Source organism: Taudactylus pleione, unplaced genomic scaffold (genome assembly GCF_031769625.1).
Source record: "Taudactylus pleione unplaced genomic scaffold, aTauple2 ptg000021l, whole genome shotgun sequence".
NCBI lineage: Eukaryota > Metazoa > Chordata > Amphibia > Anura > Myobatrachidae > Taudactylus > Taudactylus pleione.
The window spans coordinates 5526135-5539653 of NW_028284423.1; the positions used below are offsets into that span (position 1 = coordinate 5526135).

At 41.0% G+C, this 13519-nt stretch overlaps 1 protein-coding gene across 2 annotated transcripts in view; it reads left to right on the forward strand.

The window, feature by feature from the left end:
• The window catches only part of NR3C2 (nuclear receptor subfamily 3 group C member 2), a 400488-nt gene that overhangs the window by 370142 nt on the left and 16827 nt on the right, over positions 1–13519 (forward strand). For both annotated transcript variants that reach the window (XM_088448406.1, XM_088448416.1), the window contains exon 8: positions 3695–3852. In XM_088448406.1, coding sequence (XP_088304532.1) covers positions 3695–3852 — 158 coding nt within the window. The remainder of the gene's footprint in view (positions 1–3694; positions 3853–13519) is intronic.

The following is a 13519-nucleotide window of genomic DNA, read 5'->3' on the forward strand; positions in this document are numbered from 1 at the left end:
CTACAGCTCTAGTAAAATCTTATAGTATACTCTTGCTATTGTGGTCATGATTCAAGCCACTGGCCAGGACAGGCGCGTTTCCGGGTAACTAGAACACCCCTACACCTCCATGCATTTGCCTATGTTATCTAAAGCTATACTTGTGTTGAGGTCTCAGTATACTTAAGTATATTGTTTAAGTTGTGTAACTTAAAGAAAACAAAAACTGTGCTGGAGATTGACCCTTACAACACATCTGTGTTTAGCAATACCTCAGTCAACGTCTTTTGCATTTATTGGTGTTTTTTTAAGATTAATATAGACAACATAGCAACTCACTGAAGCAGGGAATAGGTTTTCTTGGGGTTTTTTTTTCTGAGAATAGCTTTTTTTTTGTTTTTTTCTCCTAAGGGAAGTGTCCATATTCTACCATGAGCATCATGCATCACAATGATGAACATTAAAAAGGTTTTATATACTGAAACATCACACAATGGATTTTAATTTGCTTTAACAATGTAGGTGGTAACAGATTTGCTGTAAAGTTTGATTTCAAGTCACAAAAGAGTGAAATATAATTGTTGACATCTCATTTTTCTTCTGTTTTATTTACCTACTATGTTTCATATACTTCCTAACCCATCTGGAATTCCCAATCGATAGTATGGTTGCAGTTAATAAACCCAATTAGAGAATCTGGGCAGTTCTCCAAACTTTTGTTTGTTCAGTTTGTTTGTGGAGTTTTTATTTTACTTTTCAATCTGACCAGTGTTGTTGCAAAATTTGAGGGGGGAAAATGACAGGTAAGGGAACAGTAACAAGAGCATTTATGGAGCAGAGAGCAGTAAAGTAAGGAACACATATTGTTAGTGTGTACATTTCCTCTGGGATCATTAAGGGTTTTTTTTCTACAGTTTTTTCCATCTTTGTTTTATTTTATATTTTTACTGAATATGTATTCCTTACTTAATACTGCCAATTGTTAAGTCCAGAGTTTATCTGCAAGTTAAGACCTTAATTTAACTTAAAACAAAAATAAGCAAAGTGTCAGTCTCTCTCTCTCTCTGTCTCTCAGGGAAAAATATGAGATGGGAAAGCACTAGATGTTGGACAGCCCACTCATAAAATATACTCAGGGATACCTACATACCGTACGCAGTGGAAAATAATTTCTGTATATAGCACATTTATCAAAAGAATCGTGAAGTTTGCTATATATATATAAAAACGTACAATATAAACATGAATGCATGATAAACCTTTAAACACAGGAGACCAGATTTGTCCTCATACGCCACGCAGCGTGACTTGCGTGAGTGAGCTGACAGGTCCTTTGCTACTCTGCTAATGTCATGCGTCTTTTTTTTTTACCAAAAATGTATCTTTATGAGATTTAGGAACGTGGTTGTCTTTATCACATGTAGCACTTAAGACGAGACCAGATCGCAATGCGATGTGACTAGGATGCACCAACACTTGTATATCTGTGTGCACATGAGTCTGTATATAAACCTCAAAAGATCTTGGAATAAAAAAAAGCTGCGGCCGCTACATTGTAGCATGTTGTATACAGATTCAGGAACTCTGTCACTCACAAATATGCAAGTGTCACATATCAAATTATTCAGCACAGTTGTATACTAGTCACATCACATAGCCACTTAGACACATTTTTTACAAAAAAGGCACCCAGCGCTAGCAGAGTCTCAAGGGGCTTGGCGCGCCAAGAGGGGATTGCAGCAAAGATGTGTGATTAGGGACTGAAGACTCCTACAGTGATATGCAATATTTTATCAAACTGAATAAGGCATCAATGGATGCAAGATCTGTTAGCTTTATATTTCATCACAATGTATTGTATCCAATGATTATGAAGTAGTGGTAAATACCCTTAAATATTAGCAGGTTTAGAAATTACTTTAACCACTTGCCTGGCATGGTCGCATCGTTTGTAACCACGCCAGGCTGTGCATTGCCTGACATGGGAGGAAGTAGCCAGGTCGAGGGCATGCATGGGGGGGGGGTGTGCGTGATGCTGCAAAGGGGACGTGACAACACGATCACATCACCATGGCCCCGCCCCCTTTACAATGCCGATATTACAGGTATTGTAAAGCAGGGTGTTGATGCGATTCAGCCCGGTCCGCTCACTTTACTCGGAAAGTGACCAGATGCGGCGGTGCATACTGCTTCCTCCAGGAGACTTGAAAGCGCCCGAGATTTGGGAGCCTGCTTGCCCTTCTGGGAGATTAGGCAAGTATGTACAGTATAGGCAAAGATACTTTAACGTTTAGTCTTCAAACACCCCAGATCCAAGGAATAAATGCAGCAGTTGCTGTCATTTTAATAAAAACAGACTAATAATGGGTTTTACCTTCACCCTACAAACTCTTCAGTCTTTACAATGTTGATATCTGTTTTCAAACAAGCCAGGGGCTCCCTGTATGTGTATTGGTGGTTAAATGATAACCTTGACAGTTAATTGAGGAAAATCCTCTAAACCAGAAGAGACTACTTTTCAAATTTAATTGGGGTGCTCAAAAAAGGGCAATGGTCACATTAGAAGGACATGGCACTGGCACATTGAGGGCATGACCACCGCACGTTTCTAAAGTGCTGGTTTGCTGCCAGCTTCCCTTGCATTTAAGGGACATCTCTAACTGGGACATATCTCCCAACTGTTATTGAGTCAGGACAAGAGTCCTGAAATTTGGGATGGTCCACTCCTAATCTGGGACTAATCCGATTAAATCAGGACAGTTGGAAGGCATGCATATGCTATAATTGGATTCCGCAAACTGAAGGAAAAGAAAAGTACTTGCCACCTCTGCAGACCAACTCTCATGACATCTCTTTCCTTACATTCCCATTATAAGCAGATCCCGGTCATCATCATAATCGTCGTTGTGTATTTTACACCACAGGTAGTGTATCTGCAAGAGAAATACCTTCACATTTACATCCTCTTACTGTACTTGGCTTACACTAGCCTTCCTATCCCCATTCTGCCTTTCTAAGCAAGCAGTAGTTAAAAGTGTAAGATGTAAGTATAAGTCTCTTTTGTGCAGAAATGATTTTACGCAAAAAAAAAACTGAATACGTCCATCTCTACATTAGACCCTTATACATTTGAGCTATCTATAGGGAGAATTCAGTTAGCTGCAGGCTTTTCCACACGGCTTTAGCTCCCGGGTAAAATGTCCAGAGCTATTCAATTAGCAATCTGCAACTGGTTCCAAAGCAGCACTTAATGCAGATTTCTGGGTTAAGTGTTGCTTCTGGACTAGCTAATTGAATAGCTCCGGACATCCGGGAGCTGAAGTTGAGAAGTGAAGCCTGCGGCTAATTGAATTTCCATTTATGTCTTATGCTGGAAATTTGTTTCAAAAATGTTTTCTCTTTTAGTTATTTCACTTACTGTAGCTTTTTACAGATGAGACATCCAAATAAAATCATAGTGTCTGTCCATGTGGATTTGATGGTCAAAATAAAGTGGTAATTTACCTAAATTTGTATGAAAATGTGTGATTGCATTCTGTGGTGGGAGGTCTGTAAGCAGTACAGTTAAATTACATGTGACCACTACATTATAACAGTATTTTGCTTTTCTTTATCTCATGTTGACATATATGGTACTTTATCTGACTTCTTGTTATATGAATTAGCACTTATCCTTTAGCTCATATTGTTCTTTTTTTTTGTCTTTTCCACGAAGTACCTAAAGACGGACTTAAATCCCAAGCTGCATTTGAAGAAATGAGAGTGAATTATATTAAAGAACTGAGAAAAATATTAATGAAGAGTCCGCACAGTGCTGGACAGAGCTGGCAGCGATATTTTCACTTAACAAAACTCCTGGACTCCATTCACGATGTAAGTATTATGGTGACAGCCTGACTAATCTGTAGGGTAGTGGAGGGGTGTCACATTCATGATAGAAGTAGAATGGTGACAGCCTGACTGGCGAGGAGGAGAGAGAGACTGTGTCTCACATGACTGGTAGAACACACCTAGTATCATCTCACAAAAGCAAATTTGTATATTATAGGGAAATGTACCCACCTCTATAGTCCTTCCGAGTTTAGTTGGTCACAGAACTCCTCGGTGGCTTCTAATATACCTTTAAATTGTTATCTTAAATTTCACCGTAGAACATTATTTCATACAGTATATATGATATACTTTTAAGACACGTTGTATGGATAAAGACCCAGAGTGAGTGTGACTGGATGTAAATAGCTCTTGCACCTAGGCACTTATATTTATTAATCTGGAGTGTCATCCTACTTGAGATGGAGAAAGATACATATAGAACATACTTGCCTACTCTCCCGGGTGGTGCGGGAGGCTCCCAATTTTTCGGGCAATCCCCCGCACCCCTGGGAGAGTGGCCGGATCTACTGCCCACTTCCTAGTGAAGTGGGCAGGATGGGGACATAATTACCGGGAATTGTGGCTCTGTGTGGAGGGGGTGGCCTACTAAAATGACAGTCATGTAATTTTAGCTCCACCTCATGGGCCCACAATTCGAGGCATTTTACCGTAACGGGTCCTAATGACAAGACAGTCTGGTCCCGCCCCCTAAAGGGGTATGTTTCATCTCCTCTCCGGATTTCTCCAGGACAGAAGACTTTTAAAGTAGGTAAGTATGATATGGATGAAATTGTATTCTACTACGTTGTCCTTGATCTTCCCCTCCCTGTTGAACATCAGCACTCTCATACCTATATATCAAGCTTGTTGATTTCTCACTGTAATAAAAAGTCCACTTTCATTTAATAGGTTTTCTGTATAAAACATTAAAACTGTAAAATATGAGAGAGCTGTTTCTATGGTAGATGCTGTGTAGCAATAGTAGATGGAAACAATTGGCAAGCTTAAAAGATTCAACTATTGAATATTCCCATGCAGCATATATATTGGGGAATGTAAATCATGTGTGTCAGCTGTTCCCTGCCATTCGCATTATGTGCATTCAGTGTGATGAATAATCAGTATGCATATCTTTCCAGCAAGCCGCTTTCACTTGAATCACTATTGCCAGGCTTGTAGAGTGCCACACTAATTGTCTATTTCTAAAATCTTTGTGTCTGATTCAGCAAGGAACGCAGTTGCTTATATGCACGCAATCAGCCGATTGTTGCATCCTGCGCATGCATCGCAGTGCGCGTTCTAGCTATTGAGATCAAGACTGCGATCGCAGTAACTACACAGACCCATCGTAGAGTGATTGACAAGAAGTGCAGTTTGTGGGTAGTGACGGGGGGGTGGTCGGGCGAACGCAGGCGAACTAGTGCATTTCAACGCTGTTGCAGGGGCGTGCATAAATTATCCACTGCGGTGCCGTACGCAGTCTAAAGTCTCATAGCGTGTGTGGTTGTTAGCAATATCTAAGTAAGGTCAGAGCTTGTGCAAGTGTGTGTGAGGCTGCGATAGTACTCGATTATACCGATGGTTTTGCAGTCTTGGTAAACATTACTTATGTGTGTAAGTAAAGTAGGCATCCCTGTGTAGTGTAGTTGCAGCATTGCGATCGCAATGAATTAGCATACTATCGCAGTTGAACTGCCTGTTGCATACGCATTTGCGTAGGGTAGTGAATCAGGCTCATTGTCTAAACTTTGAATGCCATGTTCTGGTATGTGCTATTGTGATCCCAAAGTGGTTGGAATCCAGCATTTAGGGAATTTTAATTGTTTTTGAAAGAGTATTCTTGTTTTATTTTTTTTCAAGTAGCCTTAAGACATATATACAGTGCATCTGGAAAGTATTCACAGCGCTTCACTTTTTCCACATTTTGTTATGTTACAGCCTTATTCCAAAATGGAATAAATAAATTTTTGTCCTCGAAATTCTACACACAATACCCCATAATGACAATGTGTAAGAAATTTTTTTTTTAGATTTTTGCAAATTTAATTAAAAAAAAAACTACTAAGAAATCACATGTACGTAAGTATTCACGGCCTTTGCCATGAAGCTCAAAATTGAGCTCAGGTGCATCCTGTTTCCACTGATCATCCTTGAGATGTTCTTACAGCTTAATTGGAGTCTACCTGTGGTAAATTCAGTTGTTTGGACATGATTTTGAAAGGCATACACCTGTATAAGGTCCCACACTTTACAGTGCAAGTCAGAGTACAAACCAAGCATGAAGTCCAAGGAATTGTCTGTAGACCTCCGAGAACAGTATTGTCTCGAGGCACAAATCTGGGGAAGGGTACAGAGAAATATCTGCTACAGGCCCCAATGAACACAGTGGCCTCCATCATTAATAAATGGAAGAAATTCGGAACCACCAGTCGTCCGGCCAACTCTTCCTAGAGTTGGCCGGACGACTGAACTGGGCGATCGAGGGAGAAGGGCCCTAGTCAGGGAGGTGAACAAGAACCTGATGGTCACTCTGTCAGAGCTACAGCATTCTGCTGTGGAGAGAGGAGAACCTTCCAGAAGTACAACCATCTCTGAAGCAATCCACCAATCAGGCCTGTATGGTATAGTGGCCAGACGGAAGCCACTCCTTAGTAAAAAGCACATGGCAGCCTGTCTGGAGTTTGCCAAAATGCACCTGAAGGACTCTCAGACTATAAGAGACAAAGATTGAACTCTTTTGCGTGAATGCTGGGCGTTTTGTTTGTAGGAAACCAGGCACGTCTCATCACCAGGCAAATACCATCCCTACAGTAAAGCATGGTGGTGGCAGCATCATGCTGTGGGGTTGTTTTTCAGCGGCAGGAACTGGGAGACTAGTCAGGATAGAGGGAAAGATGAATGCAGCAATGTACAGAGACATCCTGGATGAAAACCTGCTCCAGAGCGCTCTTGACCTCAGACTGGGACGACGGTTCATCTTTCAGGAGGACAACGACCCTAAGCACACAGCCAAGATATCAAAGGAGTGGCTTCAGGACAACTCTGTGAATGTCCTTGAGTGGCCAAGCCAGAGCCCAGACTTGAATCCAATTGAACATCTCTGGAGAGATCTGAAAATGACTGTGCACCGACGCTTCCGATCCAACCTGGTGGAGCTTGAGAGGTGCTACAAAGAGGAATGGGCGAAACTGCCCAAAGATTGGTGTGCCAAGCTTGTGGCATCATATTCAAAAAGACTTGAGGCTGTAATTGCTGCCAAAGGTGCATCAACAAAGTATTGCGCAAAGGTTGTAAATACTTATGTACATGTGATTTCTTAGTTGTTGTTTTATTTTTAAATAAAATTTGCAAAAATCGCAAAAAACTTTTTACACGTTGTCATTATGGGGTATTGTGTGTACAATTTTGAGGACAAAAATGAATTTATTCCATTTTGGAATAAGGCTGTAACATAACAAAATGTGGAAAAAGTGAAGCGTTGTGAATACTTTCCAGATGCACTGTAGGTGAAAGGACTGGCCAACGACGGACCAAGCTCTCTAGGCCCGCGCTCTGCTATTTTAGAATGAGCAGCATCAGGATGTGCAGTTAAGATCTAGAAAAGTGCTTCACTGTGAATACACTGTCCTCTGGAGGGTGGGTGGACCAGCATCGCTAGGCCTTTCCTTAAATGTTCATTATGCCAAGTATTGGAACCACTGTTGTAACTCCAAACTTTCCTTGGTTTAGTTGGATGGGGTAGGCTATTTTACCTACCAAGAGCCCCACAAATAATCTGGAAGATTAGTTACATGCGTGGTACTCCATATTGGATTGCCATTATATATCTGGATTGTCCGTACGTTATTTTTTTTATTAGCGACAAGATGATGACTACAGATCACTTTTGCTTTCACCTTTTTGCAAATGCAAATTTGCAGCTAGATATTACAGGAGTTTTACACGGGAGAACAAAGCACCCACAGCACAAGGGGCAGGGTTGAAAATATCTGTGGTAGTAATTCAGCAAGTGTAAAAAAATAAAAAATAAAATACAGGCTAAATTAAATTTATTCGGAAGTTAGGAAGCAGTTGCAGACATGATGACATTCCTGTTTGTGCAAACGCTAGATAAATGTGCCCTGCACAACCCATCTGTCTTGCTGCTATGTAGACAGTGCAGCTGTGGGCACACGCTTTTAATAATAACACATACTGCATCAGCACTGACATTTTTTCTTACTAGCTTCAGACCCAAATTTCTAATTAAAATGCAAAATTTTATATAATACAGAGTGTGATAAAATATTAAAATCAAATGAAATTTAAGCTTCAATACTACTTTTCTTTTAAAAAAAAAATATTAATTTCTATGTGCCTCTTGGGTCCACTCATAGTTATTACAGATGACATCAGCATCCTTTATGGGTGACATTATGTGTGGAATGTCGCCACACCCATTGCCATTGGCTAAGCAAGCTGACATTCTATACTTCTTGGTGACAAACATCTGTGGAAGGGAACAATAATTTTCTTGATTTTATTAAAAATGTGTGTATATATATATATATATATAATGTGTGTGTGTATAATATATATATATATATATATATATATATATATATATACACACACAGAGAGAGAGAGAACATTATTGTAAACATTTACTTTTATTACATTATTGCATAGAATAATAATAAAAAGATGTAAAATAGCTTCTTAGATAAAGTAAAGGTTTGTAGAGTATTGAGGCCCTGATTCAGAGCCGGACGCTCTTAATCAGGGCGGCATTATTTTATTTTTTTTGTGTAGGCCTCCTGGCCGCTCGCTAAGCTATGGGTGACCACCCACAGCTCTTGCGAGCGGCCAGGTGATGGTCGCGACCATCAGGCTTGCGACGAGACCCTTGTTGTAGGGTCTCATCCATCGCAAGCCCCAGTGAGCTTCCGGCTCTAATAGAGCTGGAAACTCGCTACTGAGGCCGCCCCAAAACGGCAAGCATTCATTAGGGAACGCCTCCGTTTGGCCAGCCACCCCCCCTGCCCGCCTCCAAAACAGGGTGAGCTGTCAATCATAATCGACAGCCGCCCTGTTTTGGTGCGAGACCCGTAGCGACGGAGCGCCCGTCGCTGGCTGGGTCTCGCGCAGGGAGATCATTGACCCGCTTGCGAGCGCTGTGCGCTCGCGAGTGGGTCTGAATCAGGCCTTGACTGCACTAGCTGAACTACTTAGTTTTTTCCAGTCACAGTCCTGTGCTAAGATCTTTTATTTCTTCTTTCTAAATCTTTTACTTTACTTCAGTGTAGTTTTACTTTTATGAGATTTATTTATAAAAAATAAAAAAAAAACAGCACATTGGTAATCTATATCTTGGAGCAGACACAAGTGATCTGTGTCTGTCTTGTTGAAGCAATATGTGGTCACTTTATTTGATGCTGAGCTCAACTTTTGACTGTACTGAGGCTTGTTATATTGCTGCTGGCATGCAGAAATACCTCTGACTCCAACGTGTGTTCATTATTTATGTTTCATACACGAGCATAGGGTGAGAGGAGTGCACTTCAGGACATGCTGTAGAGCTACAGCTTGGTGTTGTTTAAAGAACTTACATATGGAATAATTTTTCTGAAGTATTTTCTGCTCCTCTTCACAGCAGGAGGAAGAAAAACATGATTCCCCTGACAATCATATATTTTGTTAAAAGCACATCTTCCTTATACAATGCCATAGCCAGACACACAGCCTTTTGGATTATATTTAAGGAATGGCTTACACAATTCATATCTATATGTTGATTGGCAACTTTGCTACCATACTACCCTTAAATTTCTTGGCTGGTTTTTTTCATGCTCAGTGTTTATCATTGTTTTCTTATTTATTTACCTCACGGTTTTCAAGTGCATTGTACATGCTGCGAACACAGAGTGTATGTGCGAGTAGCCCTACTGTTAAGGCAGGGGTCTCCAACACGTGGCCCGCAGAGCTCTGTCGGGTGGCCCGCCGACTGGGGGGAGCTGTTCCAACAGGCTCCATTTGCCGGGTGCCTGCTGAGATTTTGTTACCAGCGGGCACCTGGCTCCCTACTTGCACCGCCAGCCGGAGGCTGGAGCTCACTCCTGAGCTCCGGCTTCCTGCTCCTGCAGTGTGTGCAGTGCACTATGGGGGAGTCGTCATGACGTCTCTCCCATAGTTCAGACAGAAGAGCAGCCGAGCGGACAGCATCCCAGAGGCAGCAGACGCGGGGTTTAAGGTAAGTAGTAGTGTTTTTTGGGGGGGGGTTTTGTAAGCGGCATTACTATTAGGGGCACTACTACTAGGGGACATTTCTATTAGAGGCACTATTACTAGGGGGCATTTCTATTAGGGGCATTACTCTTGGGGGCACTAATACTAGGGGGCATTTCAATTAAGGGCACTAGTACTAGGGGGCATTTCTATTAGGGGCACTAGTACTGGGGGCACTAATACTGGGGCCCCACTAATGGGGGCATTGCATAAGGGGCACTACCACTAATGGGGACACTCCATAAGGGGCATTACCACTGCGGGCTCTACATAAGGGGCAGCACTACTAGGGGCATTGAATAAGGGGTACTACCACTACTGGTGGCACTACATAAGAGGCATTACCACTGTGGGCACTGCATAATGGTCAGCACTACTGGGGCCACTGAATAAGGGGTACTACCACTACTGGGGGCACAGCATAAGGGGTACCACTGCAGTGGGCATTATGTGTAAGGGGAGCTACTGCTGTGGGCATTGTATAAGGGACACTACTACTGTGGGCATTGTGTAGAAGGGGCACAAATGTGGGCATTGTGTAAAAGGGGCTCTACTATGTGTCATACATGAATAAGGGACACGACTATGTGGTGTAATGTGAATTGGGTGAATCAAGTTTGTGCTACTGTGTGACGTATAGCTCAGTGTCCCTCGGATTTCATTGAATTTTTTAATGTGGCCCACACTGTGTAAAAGGTTGAAGACCCCTGTATTAAGGCATGGCACTGTGTACTTCATAGGGCATCCAGCGTGGGGCGCATGCAGCATCTTCTTGGATATTAAGACAATATTGACTTTCTTAGTCCTCCAGCAATGATCACAGTATGACGGATACAATTGAAATGCCTGTAAACACAGAAATCATTGATATGTAAATAAACATGTACCTATGCTCCCATTTGACAGGTGCGGGGGAAAAAAATAAAAATTGCGTCTATGGTCCAGTCCTTGGATAAGTGTCAGGGTCTAACAACAATGTGTTTACCACAGAGATCAGAAATTTTACATTTAAGCTCATTCCAATATGTGGTGAAGTCAGCCAGAGGAACACTGCATGGGAATAGATATCTGATCATATCCTTGCACATGTTTCTCATATTTGGTACTTTGAACATTGTTGTAATATCAGCAGCGTGGTACGGCAGACATAGGCATCAATGAGTTAAATAAAGTACAGTTATTTTGCATCAGTTTGCAAGTTCTATCCGAGTACAGTACTTGCATTCATCACATTGGAAAATTGCCAAAGCTGTACATGCAAATTCCACATAAGCTGCAAACTAATCAGTTCTATTTCTAGCTTATGCGATATGTGGATATTATTTGTGTATTATCTGTCTGTTTATTTAGGCTATGAATAGCAATGACTTGTCCTCCTAAGGGTCTGGACATATTATCACTATTATTATTGTTCATTTGTAAAGCATCATGGTGATGCACAGAGCTTGACAGTGGGGTAGTGTGGCGATATGGAGGGATATGAATACATTCCTGGAGCAAGGATGACACAAGTTGGAGTTTGGTATAGCAGGGTATTTATACCAGTCAGAGAAGGGAAGTTTGGTTGGTTCTTTAGTAGGTTTAGAAAATATTCTTTTGTAAAGATTATTTAAAGCTTTGGAAGATGGGAGAGAGTCTGGTAAGACATGGTACATGATTTGATTGTGGAATGGGAGCAAGCCTGACAGCAATTATAGAAGAAGCAGCTTAGGCTAGAGGAAGATCATAATCTTGTATATTTGCAGTTGAGCTATTGGAGGGGGTGATATTATTGAGGGGCTTTGCAGAATAGGGTGGTGAGCATTTGTTGTTGGGTTCATACTTAAAACTATGATTAGCTAGGGATTTGCAGAAGTGATGTGGAGCCAGATGACCATATGTGTACATTTCTTCAGGTGTCTGGTCAGTAATGGTGAACACCGCTGAGGCACATCTATATTTGGTCAGGATCTTGTGCATGTGGCTGAGTAGTAAAAGAAAATGCATTCAGAGTCTATTTTTGAGATTAAATGCGTAGGGGTGGTTGTTATACTATAAACACTACTATGATTCCTATTGAAATATTCCAGGACCACTGCATTAATGCTGGGCATACACTCTCCAATTATCTGTCAGATATTTGTCCAATCTGGCTGGTTGCTATGAAAATCTGGTAATGTATGTGAGCCAAATGCAATCGACCATATGGTCTTAAACACTAGAAAATGGACAAAAATTATTATTCAAATTGGTTAAATTCTTTTGTTTTAACCAATTTGTCTGAATAACAACTTTTGTCTGTTTTTCAGTGTCTGTGAGCAAATGTACGATTGTCATTTACTCCCATACATTACCAGGTTTTCATTGCAACCAGCCAGATTGGACAGCTAATTGTATAGTGTATGCCCAGCTTTAGTATCATTGAGAAATTTGAGAAAAAATATTATTAAAGTTTTGCTGCTACTACTACACTATAGGTCATTAGATGCCATCCACCAACTGACGAGGGGAAAAACAAGGAGTACTTGCTTAGATAAGCTTGTTCTTCTTATTTACCTGGTACCAGGCTATTTTTCACTTTCCAAACACGGTCCTCAAGGCTCCCAACAGTTCAGGTTTTAGAGAGATCCATGGTACTTAATTAGTACCCCAGTCAATTTAATTTAACCACCTGTGCTCAATCATGATATCTCTAAAACCAGAACTGTTGGGGAGCCTTAAGGACCGCGTTTGGGAACCTCTGTGCTGCATTGTGCAGTGCTCGTTTTATTTCATGTTTGATTTTGTAGCTCATCTCTATAGACCACCTTACAGATGGTACAAATACATATTTTTTTGGTGCTATACTACAACTGTACGTGGCATACATATAGAATGTATGGGAGCACATAACAGTCGATCATATGGTCTTAACCACTGGAAAACAGACAAAAAAACAATTGTTCAAATTGGTTACATTCGTGTGTTTTAACCAATTTGTTTGAACAACCATTTTTGTCTGTTTTCCAGTGTTTGTGAGCAAATGATGTATGTCATTTGCTCCCATACATTACCATGTTTTCATTCCAACCAGCCAGATTGGACAGATATCTGACAGATTATTGTATAGTGTATGCCCAGCATTGCTTATCCTCCAATTGGTAAAATGTTTTGTACTGTACTCCATTGTATCCAATCGTATAAATAATTTCAGTAGCCTTTCCTGCAGTATATACATACAGTGGATAAAGGCTTATAGTATTAGTCATACTCTGCTAAACTACTGTATGTCCCTTTTGCCCGATGCCAGCACTCATATTTATCTTTGTGGCATCATTGTAATTGCTATTGCAAAGCACTGCAGCTATCTCCTACTACTGTAAAACATAAAGTTAAACATGGGAAGTAATGTAGGAATGTCACAAAATGTTTGCCTCTAGGTGAC